General features: G+C 36.1%; 2 protein-coding genes and 1 pseudogene across 3 annotated transcripts; 1 reads left to right on the top strand and 2 right to left on the bottom strand.

The window, feature by feature from the left end:
* Positions 1-1,005: 1,005 nt before the first annotated feature.
* LOC116155210 (olfactory receptor 4A47-like) lies at positions 1,006-6,253 on the top strand. 2 transcript variants are annotated; one of them, XM_064482410.1, is made up of 3 exons: positions 1,006-1,834; positions 4,182-4,194; positions 6,214-6,253. In XM_064482410.1, the coding sequence occupies exons 1-3, from the start codon at positions 1,018-1,020 to the stop codon at positions 6,251-6,253; spliced, it is 870 nt and encodes a 289-aa protein (XP_064338480.1). In that variant the 5' UTR covers positions 1,006-1,017. The 2 variants fall into 2 exon arrangements, with proteins under 2 accessions (XP_064338480.1, XP_064338481.1); XM_064482411.1 differs by lacking the exons at positions 4,182-4,194; positions 6,214-6,253 and having other exon boundaries at positions 1,006-1,851.
* A 5,070-nt stretch (positions 6,254-11,323) lies between these two features.
* On the bottom strand, positions 11,324-12,253 carry LOC135320018 (olfactory receptor 4C6-like; annotated as a pseudogene).
* A 9,662-nt stretch (positions 12,254-21,915) lies between these two features.
* Positions 21,916-22,875, bottom strand: LOC135320019 (olfactory receptor 4C3D-like). Its single transcript, XM_064482412.1, is given in 2 exon segments — positions 21,916-22,205; positions 22,208-22,875. Coding segments are annotated over 2 exon segments (924 nt in total). The 5' UTR covers positions 22,842-22,875.
* Positions 22,876-23,352: the final 477 nt, after the last annotated feature.

The raw sequence follows: 23,352 nt of genomic DNA on the forward strand, positions 1-23,352 counted from the left end.
TTGGAGATATTTTCATGGGCAGATATTTGTAAATCTGCTGATATTCTGAGTTAATATGTTCTCTACACATTGCTTATTAATCTGTTAAAAATTAAAAGATGATGTAGCATCTGTAGACCTCGATTGAATGGCTTTCAAGAACATGAAGTGATACTGTAGCAAGCAAGCTTTTCCTTCAATTCTCACTTTTCTGTTCCCAGTTGAGCTTCAGTGTACTAACATATGTTTGTTGGCCATTGAGATACACTCTTCCCTTAATTTTTAAAATATATTTTAAATTTCTTTTATATTTAATTTATATTTTCATTTGTTAATTGCTTAGAGATCTTTGTCTATTTTAGATATTACCTCTATGTAAATCTTCTACAATGTAAATCTTTCTCCAGACTGCTTTCATGTATTTATATTGTGCTATCTAAATTTACTAAATACTTAATTTTTTTGAAATTGTTAAATATACCTCTTAGGAATTTCAATGATTGGTAAAGAAGACTCTCCCACCCATAGAAATGAAAGAGTTATCTCCTTAATATGTGAAGAGTAAAACAAAGTAAACCTTGCTTTAATCTTTTATTAAAATTTAACCCATTTAAATTTTTTGTATAAGGCATTAGCTATATGTACAACTATATTACCCTCCAAATAGAAAGCAAATTATGACAAATCAGTTATTAATAATGTGTTCTTTCCCCCATATGTCTCTTAATTACTTGCCTCTCCATTAGTCTGAAAGATTTTTCAGGTTAGTGATGAGGTTTTAATCAGCCTTACATGATAATACTTGAAAGTATGGAACATAAACCATATTGCTTATATGTGGAAAGAATAAACAAATTATCTTAAGACTTCAGAAAGTCACTAGTAAGAATTATATTTGTAGGTAGCTTTGTTCTGAACTCTGAAATAAGACATACAGAAGACTCTTTGGAACAAAGGAGGAATGTGACTGAGTTTGTCCTCTTGGGGCTCACTCGGAGCCCTCAGGTTCAGAAAATATTATTTGTTGTGTTCTTGCTAATGTACATTGTGACAATGGTGGGCAACCTACTCATTGTTGTGACTGTGGTGGTCAGTCCAACCCTGGATTCCCCTATGTATTTCTTTCTTGGCTATTTATCATATATGGATGTTCTTTATTCTAACACAATCACCCCAAATATGATTATTCACTTACTCAGTAAGAAGAAAACCATTTCATTCCAAGCCTGCATGGCTCAGCTTTTTATGGAACACTTATTTGGTGGTGCTGAGATTTTACTCCTGGTGATCATGGCTTATGACCGCTATGTGGCCATCTGCAAACCTTTGCATTATTCCACAATCATGAATCAGCGAGTGTGTGTACTGTTGCTGCTGTTGGCCTGTGTTGGTGGGTTTTTACATGCTGTAGTTCAACTTCTCTTTGTTTACAACCTTCCCTTCTGTGGTCCCAATGTCATTGACCACTTTGGCTGTGACATGTACCCCTTGTTAAAACTTGCCTGCACTGACACCTACATTATTGGCCTCACTGTGGTTGCCAATAATGGGGCAATGTGTACGGTCATCTTTATGCTCTTACTCATCTCCTATGGGGTCATCCTGCACTCCCTAAAGAATGTTAGTGCAGAAGGGAGGCACAAAGCCTTGTCCACCTGTGGCTCCCACATTACTGTGGTGGTCCTCTTCTTTGTCCCTTGTATCTTTCTGTATGTGAGACCTCCTTCTACCTTACCCATTGATAAATCCTTGACTGTGTTTTACACCATTATCACCCCTATGTTGAACCCTCTAATCTATACTCTGAGAAATGGAGAGATGAAAAGTGCCATGAAAAAGCTCTGGACCAGAAAAAGTACATGAAGCAGCAAAGATATATATATCATCTATTTTCAAAGACTTTTTCTTTCCAGGAAACATATATGTAATTACTGAACTGCAGTAAACTTCTCAGGTTTAGTAACTTGGACGTGATGAAAAACATTTATTTTGTGAATACTTCCAATGATCAAAATATACTCTTAAGATTTGCATGATTTGATAGTTCAATACATATGTGTATATAGTTTGAAATACATTTTTTAAGATTTTCAGTTTCTTAGGAAACTATGTATACATTTGGGTGTAAATGTCTCCATTGAGAACATAGATTTATGTACTATATGATGTTAAGCTATATTTAATACTATAAATTTATTTTAGTTAGTGGAAGATTTTCTCTTGTTACTCTTAGATAATGTAATCTTTCTCATAATTCATAGGACTCATTATAGCTTTCAAAAGAATAGCGATACAACATAAAAATTTATTCACTCTATTTCCCTAAAGACAACTTATGTTAATATTGAGGTACGTGTATTATTTTTGAGTCTGCAGGACACTTTGCATGTATTATTTTGCTTATATTTCTTAGCAAGTTAATATTGAAGAAACATGATGTTTTGGTTGTAATACTACTCATAAGGTGGCTATGTTAATAAAAATTATCTGAATGAACAAGGTGTATATGCAGAAAAATAAACAAATCTTACTTCTTTTCCCAATTGTATAATCATATTTTCTCTTCAAGTGGAGCAGATTTGTCCAGATGTATATTTTCATTAAGATCAATCATTAATCTTCCCAGATAGTTTAGAATGTTTGGGAACACATCTGCTCCTTTTCAATCTCCCCAACTGCTCTTTTGCTTACAGTGTTTCATAGCCATCTATAGAGATGCAAACTCTTCCTTTCATCTGTAAATTTAGTATAAACCATGATCCATGTGCTCCAAGCACAAACTACAGAACTTGATACCAGATATTATGGGTGCTATTGTTAAGGAAGATGTTGACTATATATACTGTCTTATCTCTCTTATTAATGAAATACTGCTTACTAGGTAATAAAGAGGCCAAAATATATTGGGTTTTTTGAAGACATATTCATAAAATAGTCTCTCTCTCTGAATCAGTGTTGAAATAAAACATTATCTGCCTCTAAATGGTCAATAGAATGTGGTCAAGAAAGCTTGCTATTCTGCTTCCAATTTTTAGTCTTGATTTATGAGGGGCTAAGTCTTTGGGGCAATGGATGGTTTTTATTAGTAAGTCACAATGTATGAGAAATCTTATATCCTGACTTTTATACTTGTTAAGTGGAGATTTTGTATATCATCTCAAAGTTTTTTCAGCTACAATACTATCCTCCAAAAATTTCAAACATTTGAGTTGATCAGATTTTATGTAATTCATTCTTTCACTTTTAGATGTTGCTATGGAGTGAGAATTGTGTCCCTCTCCAAAATCAGAAGTTAAATACTTTATAATGTGGTGATATTTAGAGATGGGACCATTAGGAATTGATTAGGTCATGAAGATGGAGTCCTCATCATTGAGATAAATTTCCTTTTAAAGAGATCCCAAGAACTCACTTGACCCTTCTTCCATGTGAAGACACTGCAAAACGGCCACTGTCTATCAACAGGGAAGGGACCTAACCAGATATGCAATCTTCTGGCACCTTAATCTTGGACTTTTGAATCCCTAAACCTGTGAAAAATAACTGTTTATTGTTTAAACCACCCAGTCTAAAGTTTTCTTTGTTAGTAACCAAATGGACTAAGTCAGACATTTAGTTAATTTTCAAATGTTTGTAGTTATTTCAATTGATGAGATAGAAGTCTTTATTAATTGTGTCTGTTCATTGGTCTATAATTTCCCTGAACTCAGGTAAATTTTCTTAATTGTCTTTGTGTTCTCTGTTTCTTGAACAATACAGGGGACCCAGAATCTAGTCTATAGACTTTGTCAATTAGTTGAAACCTTGATCTAGTGAAGTGAGTAATTTTTTCAGATAAATTTTGATTAACACACTCTACATTAAAGATATATATATATAAAATATTGCTACAAATATTTACTCTTCTTTGACATTTACTACAAATATTTATAATTATTGTGTCTTTTATGCTATATTTATGAATGTTCTATATAAAGATATTATTTTAACATTCTTTTACTTTTTGATTTTTTTCTATCACATCATTCTTAGTAAATTTCATAACCTAATGATTTTATCAATTTTAATCTTTTTTCAAAAATATATACAACCTTTGAAAATATTTTATTTTTTAACCCACCTATAATATATTTTTGTTTGTGATAAGGAAATAATTAAGTTAAAATGGCATAATAAACTTCCATCATAATTATTCATTTCAGTATCAATTTTAAAGTTTTCTATTTAGTACATCAAGTTTTACACTGTCAAGGGTACTCATTTTGAAGTAAGGTTCCTTCTGGATATACATCCAGGAGCAGGATTCCTGGGTTATATGGTAATTCTATTCCTAGTCTTTTTTGGAATGTCCATACTGTTTTCTACAGTGGCTGCACTAAACTGCATTTCCACCAGCAGTGTAGGAGGGTTCCCTTTTCTCCACAGCCTCTCCAGCATTTGTCATTTATGAATTTTGGAATGATGGCCATTCTGGCTGGTGTGAGGTGATACCTCATAGTAGTTTTGATTTGCATTTCTCTGATAATTAGTGATATAGAACATTTTTTTCTTGTGCCTATTGATCATTTGTATGTCTTCCTTGGAGAATTGCTTGTTTAGGTCTTCTGCCCATTTTTGAATTGGGTTGTTTGTTTCTTTCTTATAAGTCGTATGAGATGCTTATATATTCTGGAGATCAAGCCTTCCCAAATGTTCATAGCAGCCCTATTTCCAATAGCCAAGACATGGAAACAGCCTAAACGTCCATCAACAGATGACTGGATAAAGAAGATGTGGTATATTTATACAATGGAATACTATTCAGCCATAAAAACTGACAACATAATGCCATTTGCAGCAACATGGGTGTTCCTGGAGAAAGTCATTCTAAGTGAAGTAAGCCAGAAAGAGAAAGAAAAATACCATATGAGATCACTCATATGTGGAATTAAAAATAATAATAACATAAATACTAAACAGAAACAGACTCATAGACATATAATACAAACTTGTGGTTACCAAGGGGGTGGGGGGTGTGAAGGAACAGACTGGGATTTCAAAATTTGTAGATATTGACAGGCATATATAGAATAGATAAATAAGATTATACTGTATAGCACAAGGAATTATATACAAGATCTTGTGGTGGCTCACAGCAAAAAAAAGTGACAATGAAATGTGACAATGTTCATATATAACTGAAAAATTGTGCTCTACACTGGAATTTGACACAACATTGTAAAATGACTATAACTCAATAAAAAAAAGTACTCATCTTGGGGGGCCATTCTCCTCATCTTCTCCACCTTCTCCAAAACTTTAGGGTCATTTTGTGAAGTTTGAAGACTCCCCATAAAATGTATTTAGAATATCATAACACTACATGTTTACTTTAAGAACTACAATTTACTATTTTGTGTTTCTATCCAGGAGGAAAAAAAAAACACACATTGTGAATGATTGATTGATGTCTCAATAAAAATTTATAATCATCTTCACAGAGTATACATGAATCCTGCTGTATGTTTTTCTTATTTAAAAAGAGGCCCCTCTTATTTACATTTGATTCATATTTTCAATGATCTGGCCAGAAAGGTCTTTGTGTCTTTTTCTAGCATGAAATACAGCACAGTTCTCAAAGTCTCAGGCATGTGTCTATTTTGAAACAATCTTAGGCCTGTATCAACAAATACACAGGTATGTATTACACCACAGCTCAGATCTATATCAGACCTCATGAGAATCTCTATGGACACTTGTACATAGATTTTCAATAATACGTAGGTCTTTATACAATTGTGTGTGTGTGTCTAAATGTGAAGACACATAGGTGTATATATGATGGCACATAGATCAGTATCTGACTACCTATCTGAAAGCATTTGTTTATGTACAAGTATATGTATTTGATGTGCTCACACACAGGCCTGCATCTGTCCACACATAGAGCTATTTTGCCTTTCACTGGTCTGTATCTGACAGTATATGAATTTAGGCAGAACTTGACTAAACAATTCTTCTGTCCCATGTGGCATGGACTGAGGTCACTCTCTGGCATTCAGCTGATTGCTGGGCTTGTAAGAAGGGTCAAAGATGATTTCACTTATATGAATGGTTCCTTGGCAGGGATTGCTACAAGACTGGGTTCTTCTGGGTCTTTTTCCTTCTCCATGTGATATAAGACAATGTACAATGTCTGTCCAGTGTGGTTGTCAGACTTGTAAAAGGGCAGCTTAGGGCTCCAAGAGGGAAGAGGAAAAAGCTGTCAGGTATCTTAAGTCTCATCCCATCATAACATCAGATTGAAGTCCGGGATCTCAAGCTCTAAATCCTCACTGTTTCTACACATTGAAGAAAACAGTCAACAAGATGAAAAAGTAACCTATGGGATGGGAGAAAATATTTGCAAATCATATGTTTCATAGTAAGTTAATATTTAAAATATATAAAGAACTACAACTAAATAACATCAAAAATAAATAATAAAAGTGGGCAAAGAATTTGAATAGATATTTTTTAAACAAATAGGTACTTTTCATACAAATGGCCAATATGGACATGAGAAGTTGCTCAACATCACTCATCAACAGGGAAATGAAAATCAAAATTAAACTGAGGTATCATCTTACACTCATTAGGATGTCTATATGAGATACATAGCAGACAATACATTTTGGTGAGGGTGTAGTGAAAATGGAACCCTACTATACTTCTGTGTGAATATAAATTTGTTCAGCAACTATGCAGAACAAAATGGAGCTTTTCAAAAACATTAAAAATAAAAATACCATATGGTTCAACAGTCTCATGTCTGTAAATATACCCAACAATATGAAAACAGGGATCTGCCAAGTTATCTCTACTCTCAAGTTTACTGCAGCATTATTTATAATGAGTAAGACATGGAAACAACCAAAATGTCCACTAATGAATGGATAAAGAAAACACTATATATACCCTTATATATATATACATATATATATATACACACACACACACACATATATATATACACATACACACACACACACACACACACACACACATGTACATCCATTTTTGTCAAAAAAAGTATACCTTAATTCAAAAACTAGTTTTTTGCTTTGTTTTGTTTTGTTTTGTTTTTCTGGATGGAGACATAAGGGAGACACTAATAATGGCTATAGATATTTATGAAATGTTTGTAGAAAGGGAGATTTGAAAAAGGAATTTTGTGCCTCTTCAGGCTGAAATTAGATTAAATTCAATTAGGTGATTGGATTATTAAATTAAAAGTAGGCTGGTACAGGTGCTAGATTTGGTTCCTCTCTGTCGACAGATTAAATTGACTTAAATCCTGCTTTTGAATAACAGATTGTGTGAACTTCCTTGCCTCTGAGTGGTCTGCGTTTGCTTTTGAAATCTTTTGTCACTTCGTTAAGTGAATGCATATTCACAGTGACCTACGACCCTATTTGACTAAGTGTTTTGAAACTTTCAGATGTTGTTGACAAACTTTGTGTCAAAATCTAATTAAAGTTCTTTTGACTTTCAGTTACTTTGTGATGCTTCAGAAGGCCATCCTGACTGGTGTGAGGTGATAGTTTGTTGCAGTTTTGATTTGCATTTCTCTGATAAGTAGCGATAGTGAGCATGTTCCATGTGCCTCTCAGACATTTGTACTTCTTCACTGGAGAACTGCTTGTTTACGTCTTCTGCCCTTTTTTGAATTTTTTTTTTTTATTAAGTGGTATGAGCTATTTACATATTCTGAAAATTAAGCCTTTGACAGTCGCATAATTTGCAAATATTTTCTCTCATTCCATAGGTTGTCATTTTGTTTTGCTCATGGTTTCTTTTGCTGTGCAAAAGCTTATAAATGTATAAGTCCCTTTTGTTTATTTTTGCTCTTATTTCTATTGCCTGGGTAGACTGGCCTAGGAGAACATTGCTAAGATTTATGTCAGAGTATGTTTTGCCTATGTTTTCTTTTAGGAAATTTATCGTGTCTTGTCTTATATTTAAGTCTTTAAGCCATTTTGATTTTAGTTTTGTGTATGGTGTGAGGGAGTGTTCTAACTTCATTGATTTACATGCTGCTATCTAGTTTTCCCAACACAACTTGCTAAAGAGACTGTCTTCTCCATTGTATATTCTTGTCTCCTTTGTCAAATATTAATTGACCATAGGTCTGTGGGTTTATTTCTGGACTCTCTATTCTGTTCCATTGATCCATAGGTCATTTTTTCTGACAATGTCATGCTGTTTTGGTTACTGTGGCTCTGTAGTATTGTCTGGAGTCTGGTAGAGTTATTCCAGCTTCATTCTTTCTCTTCAATGTTGCTTTGTCAATTCTGGGTCTTTTGTGATTCCATATAAATTTTAGGTTTGTTCCAGTTCTGTGAAAAATGCCCTGGGTAATTTGATAGGTATTGCATTAAATCTGTAGATTGCCTTGGACAGTATGGCCATTTTAATGATATTGATTTTCCAATCCAAGAGCATGGGATATCTTTCCATTTTTTTAAGTCAACTTTAATTTCCTTAATCTATGTTTTGTATTTCTCCTCTTATAAGTCTTTCACCTCCTTGGTCATATTTATTCCTAAATATTTTATTGATTGAATGCAATTTTAAAAGGAATTGTTTCTTTACTTTCTTTTCCTGCTAATTCATTGTTTGTGTGAAGAAATACAATTCATTATTGTGTGTTAATCTTGCATCCTGCTGTATTGCCAAATTATTTTATCAGGTCTCATAGTTTTTTTGTGGAGCCTTTAGAGTTTTCTACATATAGTATCATACCATCCACATACAGTGACAATTTTATCTCTTCTCTTATAATTTGAATTCCTTTTATTTATTTTTCTTGCCTGATTACTGTGACTAGGACTTTCAAGACTATGTTGAATAGAAGTGGTGAGAGTGGGCATCCTTGTCTTGTTTCAGATTTTAGTGAGAAGGCTTTCAGTTTTTCACCATTAAGTATGCTGGCTGTAGGTTTGTTATAAACAGCTTTTATTATGTTGAAATATGGTCCCTCTATACCCACTTTGGTAAGTTTTTTTCTTTTTTAAATCATAAATGGGTGTTGAATTTTATCAAATGCTTTTTCTGCATCTATTGAGATGAGATGATCATGTGGCTTTTGTCTTTTCTTTTGTGGATATAGTGTACCACATTGATTGATTTGTGTATGAAAGAATGTTTTTTTAAAGGAGGATGCATTCTTGTGTAGCCTGCACACCTAATAATTTTGTAATGAGGTTTGTTTTTACTATGGATGGTTGCCATGTCTTTCTTCCATGTGTGTTGGCTGTTATTCCCTTGATTGTAGATGTGGGCAGTGTTGTGGTGACCAGAACCTTCCCTGCTTATTGAGTGGGGCCTCCTTTTTGTTCTGTGGTTCTCATGGCTCTGACAGGGGCCAGATCTTTCCCCCTTTTGGTGGAATGGAGGCTTCCAGACCTGTTTCTGAGCTGTGGTGCATAGCTGGTGGGGTTTGAGTGCTTTAAGTACTCTTTGTTGACTCTGCCTTTGTCCCTGCTTTGGCCACGGGAATGTCAGTGCTCTGCTCTAGTGTCCCCCAGGTTCTCTGCTCTCAGTGCTACAAGTGCAGTTTTGCTGACTTCTGGGTGGCACACCTGGATCATGGTGCTCTGTCAGGTCAGCACCAGCTCCAGCACCTTGCTAGTCTTAGAGTCCTGCACTGGTAGTGCCCCCAGCCCTCAGTGACTGCATGTTAGTGCTACTGTGTCAGTGCTGCCCCCAGCACCAAACATCACCCCTACACTCACCCCAATGCACAGCCCCTGCTCTCTCATTCCAGCCATCCTCAGGTTGGGCCACTAGGTCAATTCTGTCCCAAGTGCCACATCTGCAGATGTAGTGGGCTCACAGCAAATGGCCACACCAGCCTTTTCCCCAACGGCATGCCAGAACTCCACTCTTTGCTCATTTGTCTTAGAGGCTCGGGTCCACAAAAGCACCTGCAGAGCAAAGGGGTCCCCTCTGCCTGGGGTTGTAAACAAATCTCATTCCTGTCTATGAAGCTGAGAAGCCCCTGGGTACAGATTCAAGTTTCAATCCCACCTCAGCCTGGGAGCCGCACACCAGTGGATACACTGGCCTGGGATGAGCCCTGCATCTCTTCTCCCAAGAACGTGCCAGCAATGCTGCTGCAGGTCTGCGGAGACAAAGCTATGAGCCAGCTGCATCGCACCCGGCTTCTCCCCAAAATGTACACCAGTAGTGTTACTTGCTTTGTTTCTTCTTTTATTTTTAATGGGTGACACACACTATTCTGTTCTGTATACCCTCCAGGCCACAGCACCTGAGGCTGCCTCTGCACAGGCTGCCTCTGTGCAGTCAGCCCCACTCCTCTTTCTCAGACAGCCTGTCCCAGCCCACACCTGCCAGCTGGCATCGAGGGTTGGGGGTCACAGGGGCCCTTTGTTCCAGTTTCACTTAGGGCTGCTGTGCACAGATTCAAGCCTCAGAGGTTACCCCTGTGTCCCTGCTGACCTCTCCATTGGAGATGGGGAGTCCCAGCATAAGAGTGCTTTTTCTCCTTTGCTTCTTCCTCCTCATGGTACAGGTTGTGCACTAATTTCCTGGTTCTTCTTTTTTTATCCTGCCAGACTTGTGACAAATTTTGTCTTTTGAAATAGGTGATGTTCTGTCAAAGTTCAGCAGGTGTTCTGAGTAAATGGTTGGGTCCCTGGATGTCTCTCTTGGAGTATTCATGAGAGAAGGTTAGCTAAGAGCATCATTCTGCTCTGCTATCTTGTCTACTCCCTAAGCTAAGCTACTTTTAAATTTATATCCATTCAATACTATTTATTAAGCACCTACTAGGAGAACAGCAATATTCTACCCTAGCATGAACAAATAAACATAACCCCTGACCTCACAGGGATTACCACCTTGTGGGGAAAACAGAGAAAATGAAAGCAGCAAATAACTTAGGTTAGTTTGTGATTGTTGATATTCAGGATAAAACCAGATGAAGAGAATTACTGGGGGGAGCTAGAGAAAGTCATCAGGAAAGATTCATCTAAGAAGGTTGAAGTTCAACTGAAAGTGGAAAAAATGAGATTTGGACAGGCAAGTGAAAACTCTGGAAAAGAGCAGTCCAGCAGTAAGCTGCATAAGAAAAACAAAATCTAGAACTGAGAAATGCTTGAATTATTGAAAAAGCAGGTTAAAAAAGGAGAGAGACAGAGACAGAGAAATGTACTGGAGATGTGGGCAGTAACATGATCTTAACCTGACTCGCATGATTAAAACCTGCCATTGGCTGCTGTCTCCTCAAAGGATTGGAATAAATTGGGATGGGGAGGGTAACATCTCATTGTCCTTCAGAAAAGATTGGTTCTAGCTTATAAGTTAATGACTACACAAGGTCCCTTCCTTCATCCACAGTTTCCTCGTGGCATTTTTCACCTCTGTGTTCCTCAAGGTGTAGATCAATGGATTTAACGTAGGTGCAACAATGGTAAAGGACACAGCCATTGCCTTGTCTACGGGGTAGGTGACCACAGGTCTCATGTACAAGAAAATGCATGGCACAAAGAACAAGACGACCACCATGAGGTGGGAGCCACAGGTGGAGAGAGCTTTACGCCGTCCTTCAGAGCTGCAGGTCTTTAGGGAGCAAAGGGCGACCACATAGGAGGCGATGAGGATAAGAAAGATGGACACACACATCACCCCATTTTTGAGGATGACTAAGAGGCCCAGGATGTGGGTGTCCATGCAGGCCAGTTTCAACAATGGAAACAAATCACACATAAAGTTGTCTATAACATTGGGGCCACAGAAGGGGATTTGATACATGAAGAGAAGCTGTATAACTGCATGGAAAAATCCCACCAGCAAGGCCCCTCCCAGCAACAGGCAGCACACCCGAGGCCTCATGATGATCATGTAGTGCAGCAGCTTACAGATGGCCACGTAGTGGTCATAGGCCATGGCAATGAGAAGGATGATTCCCACTCCACCAAAGAAGTGCTCTGCAAAGAGCTGGGTCATGCAGCCTTTGAGGGAGATGACAGTGCTCTCAGAGAGGGAGTCCACAATCATCTTGGGGGCAATGACAGAAGATTAGGTGGCATCCATGAGGAACAAGGAGGAAAGGAAAAAATACATAGGTGATCTCAGACTCTGATCTGTGACCACGGTTACCACAATGAGGAGGTTTCCCAAGATGGGACACATACATGATTAGAAACACAGAAGAGAGTATTTTCCTCAGCTCTGGATTCTTTGTAATGCCCAAAAGGAGGAATTCAGTCACGTTGTTGGGATTCTCCATTTACTGTGGACTGACGTAAACTTATCAGTCTGAGCTGGAAAATCTACAAAGAATGTTATTTTTAATTAGGTATAACTGAAAGTTTTGGACATTCTTTTGCACTCTGTCTCATACCCTCATGTCCTATCTTTTTACCTGGACACCAATTCAGCAACCAGCTGATAAAAATTATATCCTGAGACCAGCTTGATCCTACTAATCCATCCAAAATCTTCTATCTCCAGTGTATATCTAGCTATCCTTCCTGACACTTGTTGCTTGAGACATTTAGAAGACCATTCTTCATCACTCTGGTTCAAACACATACCTGATAATATGAATAATTAATATATCTCAAGGAAATCCTAGATCTTTAGTAGGAGGAGCCAGTGGATAAATGGTAAGCAACTTACTACAATCTTAGATTCACTATCTTTCCTTCCCTGTTTCACTCTCCCCCATTCACTACCTCCCTTCTGTTTTCCAAAATGAACCACCTACACTCAAGCCCTTCTCTCAGACACTGTCTTTCAAGAACCCCAAGCTAACGATCTGACCTTAATTATCACTAGACACACCTAATAACCAAGAACTTGGAAAAATTCATCTTATTTCATTTATGTATTTCATATAATTATCAATCACCTAAAATATGCTCATTGAAGATCTTACAAGACAGATAGGTTGTAGCCCAAGGACTCTTCACTTATTAAGAACTGTACTCTTTCCATCTATATTTCTTCTCCTAAAATTGGAATATTATTATTACTGTGAATATTCAATAAATCCCTACTCTGTACCAAGCAATGGAATATTCTGTGAGACAGTTTCTTCATTTTAGAGATGACACTGAGTCAAAAAGTCATGAAAAAAATGAAACCACATACCCACAGGTAGTAAATATTGAAGCCAAGTTCAAGTCCAGCTTTTCCTGAATCAAAATCAACACCAATAACAAGTGATATTGCTTCTTTTATGATGAGTGCTTGGTGTGGAATAGATACTGATCATTTAATAACTTCAATATCACAACATTCCACTGAGATAAATATATGCTTCCTGTGCTTATTTCATTCAATAGTTATATAATAAAATTCAGTGAGAAATCCAATGATAATTCTACAATAAAGACCATGTTTTATTTATAAATATAATCCAATCCTGAAACTACAAGTTATAACCTTTAACTAAGTTTTCAAGATTCTAATTATTTTCCAGATATGCAAAATTGAAAAAAAATACCTTAAATCTCTTTCTCTGCTCCAGGAAGACCCAGATCCAACTTGTCCAACACCATCCTTGCAGATAAGCTTGAATCAGTGTCAATCATTTATTCCATTTTTTTTTGTGTGTGTAGAGCCACACCCAGATGAAACAAAGGATTCTAAATAATAGTGAAAAAAGCAATAAAACATGACTCATCTATTTTGTACTCCCTATGTACCAGCAAGTTGCTTGGTCTGCTATTTGCATTATTACATCTTTTTATCACACATGGGATGGGTACTGTCACAAATTTTACCTTGAGGATGAGGACAAAAAAGCTCAGACACATTATGCTTCTCTTCTGAAATATGTGGAGATTACAAATCCAGGTAATCTCATTTTGAATCACAAATTCTAAGTGTTACACTATACCAATGAATAGTGAACAATAGCCTCAACTGGCTAAATACAAGTGATATTAAAGTCAAATGATGTGGTAAAAGAACTGGTTCAGTAGCAAAGTTCTCTTTGCTTGGGATACTTAAGCAGAGGCTGTCTGTCCCTTGATGAGAATGTAGTTGAGATCATTGCTTTAAATGGGGATGTAAACTACAGGTTCTCTAAGAAACTTCTCAACACTCAAAGACCCATTCTTAGACTCATTTCTCTTATTAAACAAAGGATATATTTTCCAGGACACTTTGAAAATCTGCAGTTTAGATTAACTCCAACCTCTCCCATATCCAGGCCAAGAAATTAAAAAAAAAGAAAAAAAGTTAATAGCCCTATGGGAAGAAAAAGGACATATTCTCAAAAAATCAGGGTATTTTCAAGGACATATCAGTTTTAACTCCTTATGTGGATGTTTAGGGATAGATAATTGATTCTCTATCCACAAAATTTTGAATGGTGTGCTGTGTGCATACCAATTATTTAATTAAATTTATATAAATCCATGAAATTGAATTCATTTAAAGAAAATTTCACTGAGCCATGGCACCCAAGCAAACTGGTGCTAGCTTATGTCTCCAGAACCGAGTACGGTTCTCAGAGCCTGGCTGCCATTCCTCTGACAGTGAGGCTCAGAATCCCATTTTGCATCTTCCATCTTTACCATTTTTATCCCTAGACATGTTTTAGCCAAAACCAAGAGCTGGGCCATACCTGGACTCCCAGCTGAATGTTGAATCACTGCCTTCAAATCCTCTTTGTGATGTTGTCTGTTTCCTTCCAGTGTTCCTGTGAAATGCCATTGCTCAAAAGAGTGCTCATATAAAGAAGTGAGGAATTACATTTCATCAATTGTCTAATTATTACCTAGACTGTATATATTTCTGTTTCATAGCATGTATATTAATGCAAAAGATTCAAGGCAATGCCTTCTCCATAAAGAGGGAGACAAGACTGCATGAGCACTCCTGAAACAATGCACGTACAAAATAAGTTCCAGAAGGGAAAATATCAGTATGATCTACAAACTTCAAAAAAGATGAAGTGAGCTAATCCTTGACACGAGCATTGAGAATATTAGAAATTTGTAAATTTAGAAACTGAACAAGAAGGACAACCATACAAAAAAGGCATGAAGAAAGAAGGGGAAACACGGTGTAGAGTCAAAATTCAGGGACTTTTGACATCAGAAAACCTGGGTTTCATTATGGACCTTCCAGGGATATAATTAACCAGAAGTTATTTATTCCCCTAAATCTCAGTTGCTTTTCAGTGTTGTGGTATTAAACATTAAGTTCCTAGAATTATAGCTTAAATTTTAATATTCAACCTTATAAACAGTAAAATGTAATAAGAATGTGAACTTATATTCGTTTAAATGTTTATTAAGTAGTATAATGGCCTGGCACATTTTGTGTTTCTCATAAAACTTAGTCCCATTCCCACCCCCCCATTAATCCCGGGTATGAAGTGTCTTGAGTAGATGCACCCAGCCAGACTGGAGTTCAGTTAGGGATGGGTAGTAAGAGCTATAATCCTAAAGAAATCTGTGTAAATTTTTGAATTTTCACATTAGAGTTACTTCTGTGTTCTGAGTACTTATAATAAGTCAGACAACCTCTCTGTGCCTCACTTTTATTCTCTGTAAAATTAAAAAAAAAAGACACCTATTGTGCAATTTTGTTGTAAAGAATAAGTGATTTTCTAAACATAAAATGCTTAGACCAGCTTCCTTATTTCTTTTCCCAGCAAGAGGAGGATGATACAGACCACAAACTATTTTAAAACAGGTCCCTTGCCTATGGACCATGTGTTTACATATGTTTGCATTAAATGCTCCATGGCCAGCAGGATATCAGTCCAATGACTCCTCCACACTTGGCAACATATAGGTTTTTAAACTGACTTTAAAAGAAAATTCTTCCAAACTTGTTCTCTAAAACACAATTTTAACAAAAAGTAGAATAGTTCAAATAAAAATAATATACTTTTATAAAAATTTAAAGTAAATTTAAAATGGACCCAAGGAACATAGTTTATATAGGTAGATAGAGTGACAGAAATTTAAAGTCCAAGAACCTCTCCCAACCATAAGTGCTCATTCTCATTCAACCCTTTATTAACAACTTAGTAAATGCTCCTTAGAGATGCATTTGTATGTAGGTATATACGCAGTCATGTATGTGTTTTACTCTATGTCAAAGTACATAAGTATATACAAATGCATTTGAAATTCTAGTTGCACTTTGTATGGGCACTATTTGTCAGTACTTATGATTTTTCCTTCGTTTTAATTGCTACATATCATTCCATTTTATGGTTACCACATGATTCCTTTAATAAGTCCATGTTTGCTCAAAATTTATTCTAATAGTTTGCCTTATACACAGGGTTACAATGAACATAACTTACAGAAATCACTACTTGCTTGTTTGAATATTTCTGTTGGAGAAATCTATGTCATCACCAAACAAAACAAATATGCATAGATTTAAATTTGGTAGATCCTGTAACACTGCTCTCAACATCCTGAAGCATCTTTCATTCCCATAAATTGTGTATTAAAGAGTAATTTTCCCCACAGCCTTACAGACACTAAATATTATCAACATTGAATATATACTTTTTTTAAAAATGAGGTAAAAATTTAAATCATTTTAATTTACATTCATTTAATCATTCATTCACAGAATTTCACTGTGAGATAAAAAATGAATGTTGGCCTCCAGATAAAGCTAAATTAAATGCAATGAAATATCTATATAGAGATATATAATCTATACACATATCTAAGTGTCTAACTCAAACTAACAACAATAATATATTATTTAGTATATCTTATGTATTAGAAATTTTTCTAATATTTTATACATGTTTTCTCACTTCATCTTCACAATTAGCTATGATGAGACATACAGTATGGCTGAGATGAAGCAAAATAATTAATGTGCTTAAGAATATACAGTTAGCAAGTAATAAATACTGGATTTGAATCCAAGGAGACAACTTTAGAGTTGATTGTGTTTCTTGTGTCTAAATTTCTTATGGAGCTAGATGATTTATTCAGTAACATCCTGGATAGCAGGAGGGTGACAGCAGTGTATTTAGGGAGTGTCCCTGTGTTGTCATTTTTAAGGAGCAGTAGGGCCTTTTGCTGCTCACAAGGCCTGTGCACTGAGCATGTGCATCACTAAGACTGTCTCTAGTGCAGGGCTTTGCAGGCTTATTTCAGTCAGTTAGTCTTCCTAACTCACTGTGATTTCCTTGAAAGATGAATAGACATGGAATTATCTACAGTAGAACTTTCCCTGGAAAAAAATTAATATGCATTTGTAGATATAAAAATTAATTCTGTCTTGGAATGCTTCCAAAGGGAACAAGCTTAATTCCGGAGCAACCTAATGCATCACCCATAGCACTGACTTACATGTATATACATATATGCATGCACATATATATTTAGTTCAATGTATTAGTTTCATTAAATAATTATAATAAATATATACTTACCAAAACAGAAAGTCTTTCCAAAACTGATTAGTGAAAGAATAAAGTTAAAGGAAGTTGGTACCAGAGGAACACAGAAATATATACTACATATATTATTATTATATATATTACTTATATAATACATATACAGAGAAAATTGCTGAAAAAGTGGGAAACATAAAATCTGTCTTGAAGTGTCCTATACATTCCGGCTACTCCTGTTCCTCCTTTTCCTAACATATCATCTCTGAAACATAAACAAACACTTATTTACTAATCTCATAATCTGGATAGAGTCCAAAAGGTAAACACTTAAATTTCCATAATGCCAACCAAGAGGAATGTAAATTAAGCTAAAGACTGTCGATAGCTCAAAGCTCTCCATCTTGAGGCTAAAATTTGTTTATACAGAAAAAACAGGTGATCTAGTAGCACATTTAAAATATAGTTGTGCATGTATAGAAGTGATTCAATTATTTCAGTGATTTCAAAATAGTACTTCAAATTAATAATATCATGTTTAATACTCAAAACATTTCTAAAATCACCTCCACAACTCAGTCTAATGTGGTCTCTGTGACCTCTAAAACCAGCCACCTCATGGTCCCTGTAAGTGTGAGGCAGAGATTGTAAAAGTAAATTTTCTAGAATCAAGTCAGGGTAACCAAAGGCCTCACCTCATCAAGGATGTACTCATACAAAGTTTTATGTACAAAAAAGGTAGGACTCATAATACATTAGCATTTCAACTTAGCAATTCCTAACACTGAAGTGAGTAAATCGGGACTTACACTGGAAACAAATCATCTAAATACTTAGTGGGAAGTTATTTTGACAGAACCAGGATTTCTACTATTTTTGAAGAATTTTCAAATGACACAGGATTTCAACATGTGCAGACTTGCATCATTTCACCTGCATCCCTCTGAGGCTGTGTCTCTGCTGACCGAGGCACTAATCATCATACCAGTGAATGTCCATCTGTCCCTGTGATGATCCACTTCTCCCAGGGGCAGAGCTTCACTGGAGACATGCCAACCCAATGCTCTACCAGCTCAAAGCCAGATCAAGGTATTAAAAGTTCACTTATTTTTTCCACAACTAAACTCTCTTTTTCAATAGAAGAATGGCCACACGATGATCCATCTCCCTGTATTAACAAATGAAAATGTCAGTAGGACTTGTTTTTGGCCACCTAGCTGGTACCAGAACTGAATTTTTCTGTCACCCAATCTGGTGCTGTCTACATCTCTCAAGGCTATTATTAAAATTGTGTCACATCTAACTGCAGGACAGTTGCCATAATAAAGGATTTTAAAATGTTTCTTAGCCAGAAAAATAACTAAATCTTTTCTCACTGCAAAAGAATTAGTATTATCAAATGGTTTGTTTTCAACTTAGAAATATTTGGGGTTATAGCCTTCATTCATTTCTACCTTTAAAAGTAAAAGTACCAATACCGTACACTTAATAATACCTTTCATAGATTACAACTGGGTCATTAATATATTTGACCGTACACTCTGGGAAGTCCCTGGCGAAGGAAGACTCTTCCAGTTTTACTGAATATGATCCTCACAGGTGACTGGCCAACCTCTTTGTTTAGATTGCCCTTACTAAGATTCTTAGTTACCCCATATGCTAATGTAATTATTCAGACAAGGTTCAAGGCAATATTCCTCAACTGTTTTTCCACTATTGCCCCACAAAGGTGCTTTTTTTTGGCATTTAGACCCTTAGTCACTTCACCCTCTAAAATAGTAATGCTACAAATGTACAACTTATTTTTATGATTTATTTATATCTGTGTATTATATATAAATACATACACAGTAAAAAAATATTCATACCCCCCCAAACAATTTTTACCTACTTGGGAGAAATAGCACTCCCGTCAAATGCACGTTTTAAAAAACAAACATTTAAAAAAATAGAAGGGGTTTAATGTGCTTATTTAAATTTTGACCCAACTGAAATTCTGTGGTGCTTCAACTACACAAATCTATACCCAAGGCTTCTCATTTATCAAATCCATTACTAGCAAAATTATATTTTTGTTTTTTCTTTTTTTGTTTACCTGATTATTACCCATCTACTCCCTACTGGAATTTACTTTCCACACAAAATACAACCCTGTTTGTATAATTTTACCTTGTATACCCAGCTCCTACAATTCTCTTCCATTATAGGCACTGAACAGTCTTTTTTGGTTCAATAAGTCAAAATTTCCTAAGCTGAACTGGCCATGGAGCCATTTTCCCAGTAATAAATGCTAACAGAATGGGACAACATATCCAAACAATACTCATGTCATTAATTTCAGAAGAAACATACTTACTTCCTTCTAGGTTTTTTCTTTAAAGAATTGGAAATAATCAGATAGCAGTTTGTCCTCAGGAGAGATTTTTGATGGTGAGTGTAAAGAAACATCTTAACAGGGCTTAAACTTACTCACAAATTAGCAAGACTTAAACAACTGAGAACTCCAGAAAGTCTTACATTTTGTCCTTCAGTTCTTGTATCTTCCAAGTTTGCTTTTGACAATGTATAATTTTGCCTCAGTAATCTCAGCCCCCTTGCTCCCCTTCAGTGAGCCCTTGTTATAGCCTCTAAGACACAATCATTGGCCTTAGTTTCCCTCTTCAATTCCTCTGTTTGGTCCTAGAATAAAAATGACTGTTACTCAATACTTTACCTATCCTTACACCTGGATTACTCTCATCTCCTACCTAAGAGTCATAAGACAAAATGAACTACATGTCATTTAGTCTAGATTCTGTTGAAATGGTTAGTTCCCACCAGCAATTGTAAACTTGATCATTTTATAGATGAAATGATGACTATATCATCTTCCAGGCTTAGATTTTGGAGAAAATGTTCTGTTTCTTATGAATTTGAGACAGCCATGCACATTTTAGTAAACACAGTTGCCCCAGTACCATGCTCTGGCTTTATTGTATTGTCAAATTATGGAAAGAAGTAGCTCCATTTGACCAGCAAGTTTGTGAAGGTACATTTGTGAGAAATAACATGAGTTGGAGTGTTGCAATCAGAGAAAGTCTAATTTATAAAGAGTTATGTAATAATACGGAATGATCTAATATTCTCCACATGTATAGAGGAGAGTTGCAGGTATCCCTCACCTTCCAAAAGTTCACTTGAGCCACTTTGCTTTAATGAAGGCCAACATTAGGACTTGTTTCCACTGACTGAAAGAAATCAGTAGGGGTTGTTTGCTTTAAAACTTTTTGTTACCATATTAATGTTGATCTTTTGTAAAAGTGAAGTGACATAAGTCAAAATTTCAAAAAGAGGAAAAACTTGTAGTGCTGAAATGAATACCTACAGATGAGACAAGGCTACAACAAGTTTGACAACATTTTCTGGAAGGTCAAAGTGAATCATTAAGACTTTTAATATATATATAACTTTTCTTATCTATAAACAGAAACATACCAGATACAATTGTGATTCATTGAAAGTAAGACTGAGTTTTAAAGACCTAACTGGAATTTTGTAGCTAAAACCTTTGAAAGGAAGGTGCATTTCAGTGTAATAGTTTCAGGCACAATTTATAGGGTAAGCATGTGTGATGTGATGCAAGTAATTAGTAAAATTCTCTTGGCTTCAATTTGCTTCTCTGTAAAACGGGACACTAATAATGGAATTACCAGTTTAGTGCATGGATGAATCAACTGAAGTGAAGATGTCTGATAGATAATAAGGTGTTCATTTAGTGTAAAAGTATGTATCAGACCTATAGACTAATAGCTTTGAAACCAAAATATATACCTTTTTGTTTAATTGAATGAAAGTAAGTTTACACTTTTTGTTTCACATGGCTCCTGAAGTCTTAATATCACAAAAGTAAACATTTTCTTTATAGTCAAGAAAAATTGTGAGCCATAGGGATGCTTAAGAATTTAAAACCAAATTAATAGGAATCTGTAATTTCTGGTTTATTTGTTGTGCTATGAAAAGATAGAAAGGAGAGAGAGATTTTGAATTATTCTTTCCTCCTTTTGTGAGGTCTCCCTTTTTGCTTTTGGTAAATGCATAGTGCAAGGGGAAAAAATCAGCAGTGACTCCTTCAAACAACTGTCTCTTCCCCACGTACCTATCTAAGAATTTCTATCCCTTACTTACTTTGCCAAGAATAACAAAAAACAAGAGTTCTGAGATGAAGGTGCTATGGAAAAGCCAATTTCATCCAACAAACGTATATGAAAAATTTGGCAAAGTAGCAGTAAGACTCTGGACTAAAACATACTCTACAATCAAACTAGCAGTTTATTGTTGTCTTTACCATTGGTTATTCTGAAGCTATGAACATGAACATTAAAACTTTGGTAAAGTGCATTACAACTCATCAAAATGCCTAATAAATGTCTCATCAAAATAAAATACTCAACAAAATTTAGTCTCTGAGCCATTTTTTTCTGTCAGTGACTGCAAAATTTCTTATTTTTTTCACAATTTACAACATGTATAACCCTCCCATGTATATAAATCATGAGTTTCTTGGCATCATGAACAGCCTAAGTTACTCTCCTCTTCAACAAACTCCTCATGGCATTTTTCACCTCAATGTTTCTCACTGTGTAAATGATAGCATTTAACATAGGAGTGAATATTGCAAAGAACATAGTTACCAACTTGTCCACAGGATAGGTGGCCACAGGACGTGCATAGGTGAATATACAAGGGACAAAAAAGAGTATCATAACTGTAAATTGGGAGCCACATGTTGAGAGGGCCTTGTGCCATCCTTCAGAGCCGTGGGATTTCAGGGAGCTCAGGATGACTATGTAGGAGATGAGTAGCATAAAAAAATGAGTAAGAACATGCCCCCACTGTTAGCAGTCACTACCACCCCAAGCCTGTAGGTGTCGCTGCAGGCAAGTTTCAACAGTGAGAAGAAATCACACCTGAAGTGGTCAATGACATTGGGACCACAGAAGGTCAAGTCAAATGCAAAAACAAACTGCACAGTGGCATGTAGGATCCCCCCAAGCCAGGCCACCACCACCAGGAACTGGCAGAGCCATTGTTGCATGATGGTCATGTACTGAAGAGGCTTGCAGATGGCCATGTAGTGGTCATAGGCCATGACAACCAGGATGATGATCTCTGATCCTCCTAGGAAATGTTCCACAAAAAGCTGAGTCATGCAGCCACCCCAGGAGATGGTTCTCCTCTGGTACAGTAGGTCAATAAGCATTTTAGGAGTTGTGACAGAGCTGAAGAGGACATCAATGCAGGACAAGTAGGGAAGAAAGAAGTACATGGGAGCTGAAAGTGCAGGGCTGAGGGAGATGGTGATGACCATGAGCAGATTGGCCAACACTGTAAATAAGAAAATGAGCAAAAAGACAATAAACAGTATTTTCTGCAAGTGTGGATTCTGCTTGATTCCCAAGAGAACAAACTCAGTCACGTTGTTGGAAGGCATGAGGAGATCCATTCAGCAAGTTACACCTTCCTGGGGACTCAATTATCTAAAAGAATAGGGAATGATACTTATTAATCATGAAAGAATTGTGATCTGAAATTTTTGGTAAAAGAAAAAGCAGTCACTGTACCTGTGGATCATGTCCCTGACACTCCTGCCTCAGTGCTTGTTTCAGTTCTCTCTTACCTCCTCCATGATGTTCCCATCTCTTCAGACACCTCGTACCTGTCACCTGTAAAACATCTATAGGGCAACATTTGGTCAGTAATTTACTGAGAAAATCCTAGGCTGTCTACACAATATCTGGATTCTCTTTCTTGTTCCAGCTCCATGTGACTCTGCTAAGTCATCTCTGTGTTCCATGGTTTTGATTCCTCCTCTGTGTCTGTGGGCTTGCAAATTGTAATTCTCAGGTGTATATTGTAACCTGAAAGCTGCTGCACACACGTAAGAGGTATTTCCTCTTCCATGAGAATTTATATTTGAATCCTCACTTTAACTGTGGAAAGAAAGATATCATCAA

This window comes from Camelus dromedarius, chromosome 35 (assembly GCF_036321535.1).
Source record: "Camelus dromedarius isolate mCamDro1 chromosome 35, mCamDro1.pat, whole genome shotgun sequence".
Classification (NCBI taxonomy): Eukaryota; Metazoa; Chordata; class Mammalia; order Artiodactyla; family Camelidae; genus Camelus; species Camelus dromedarius.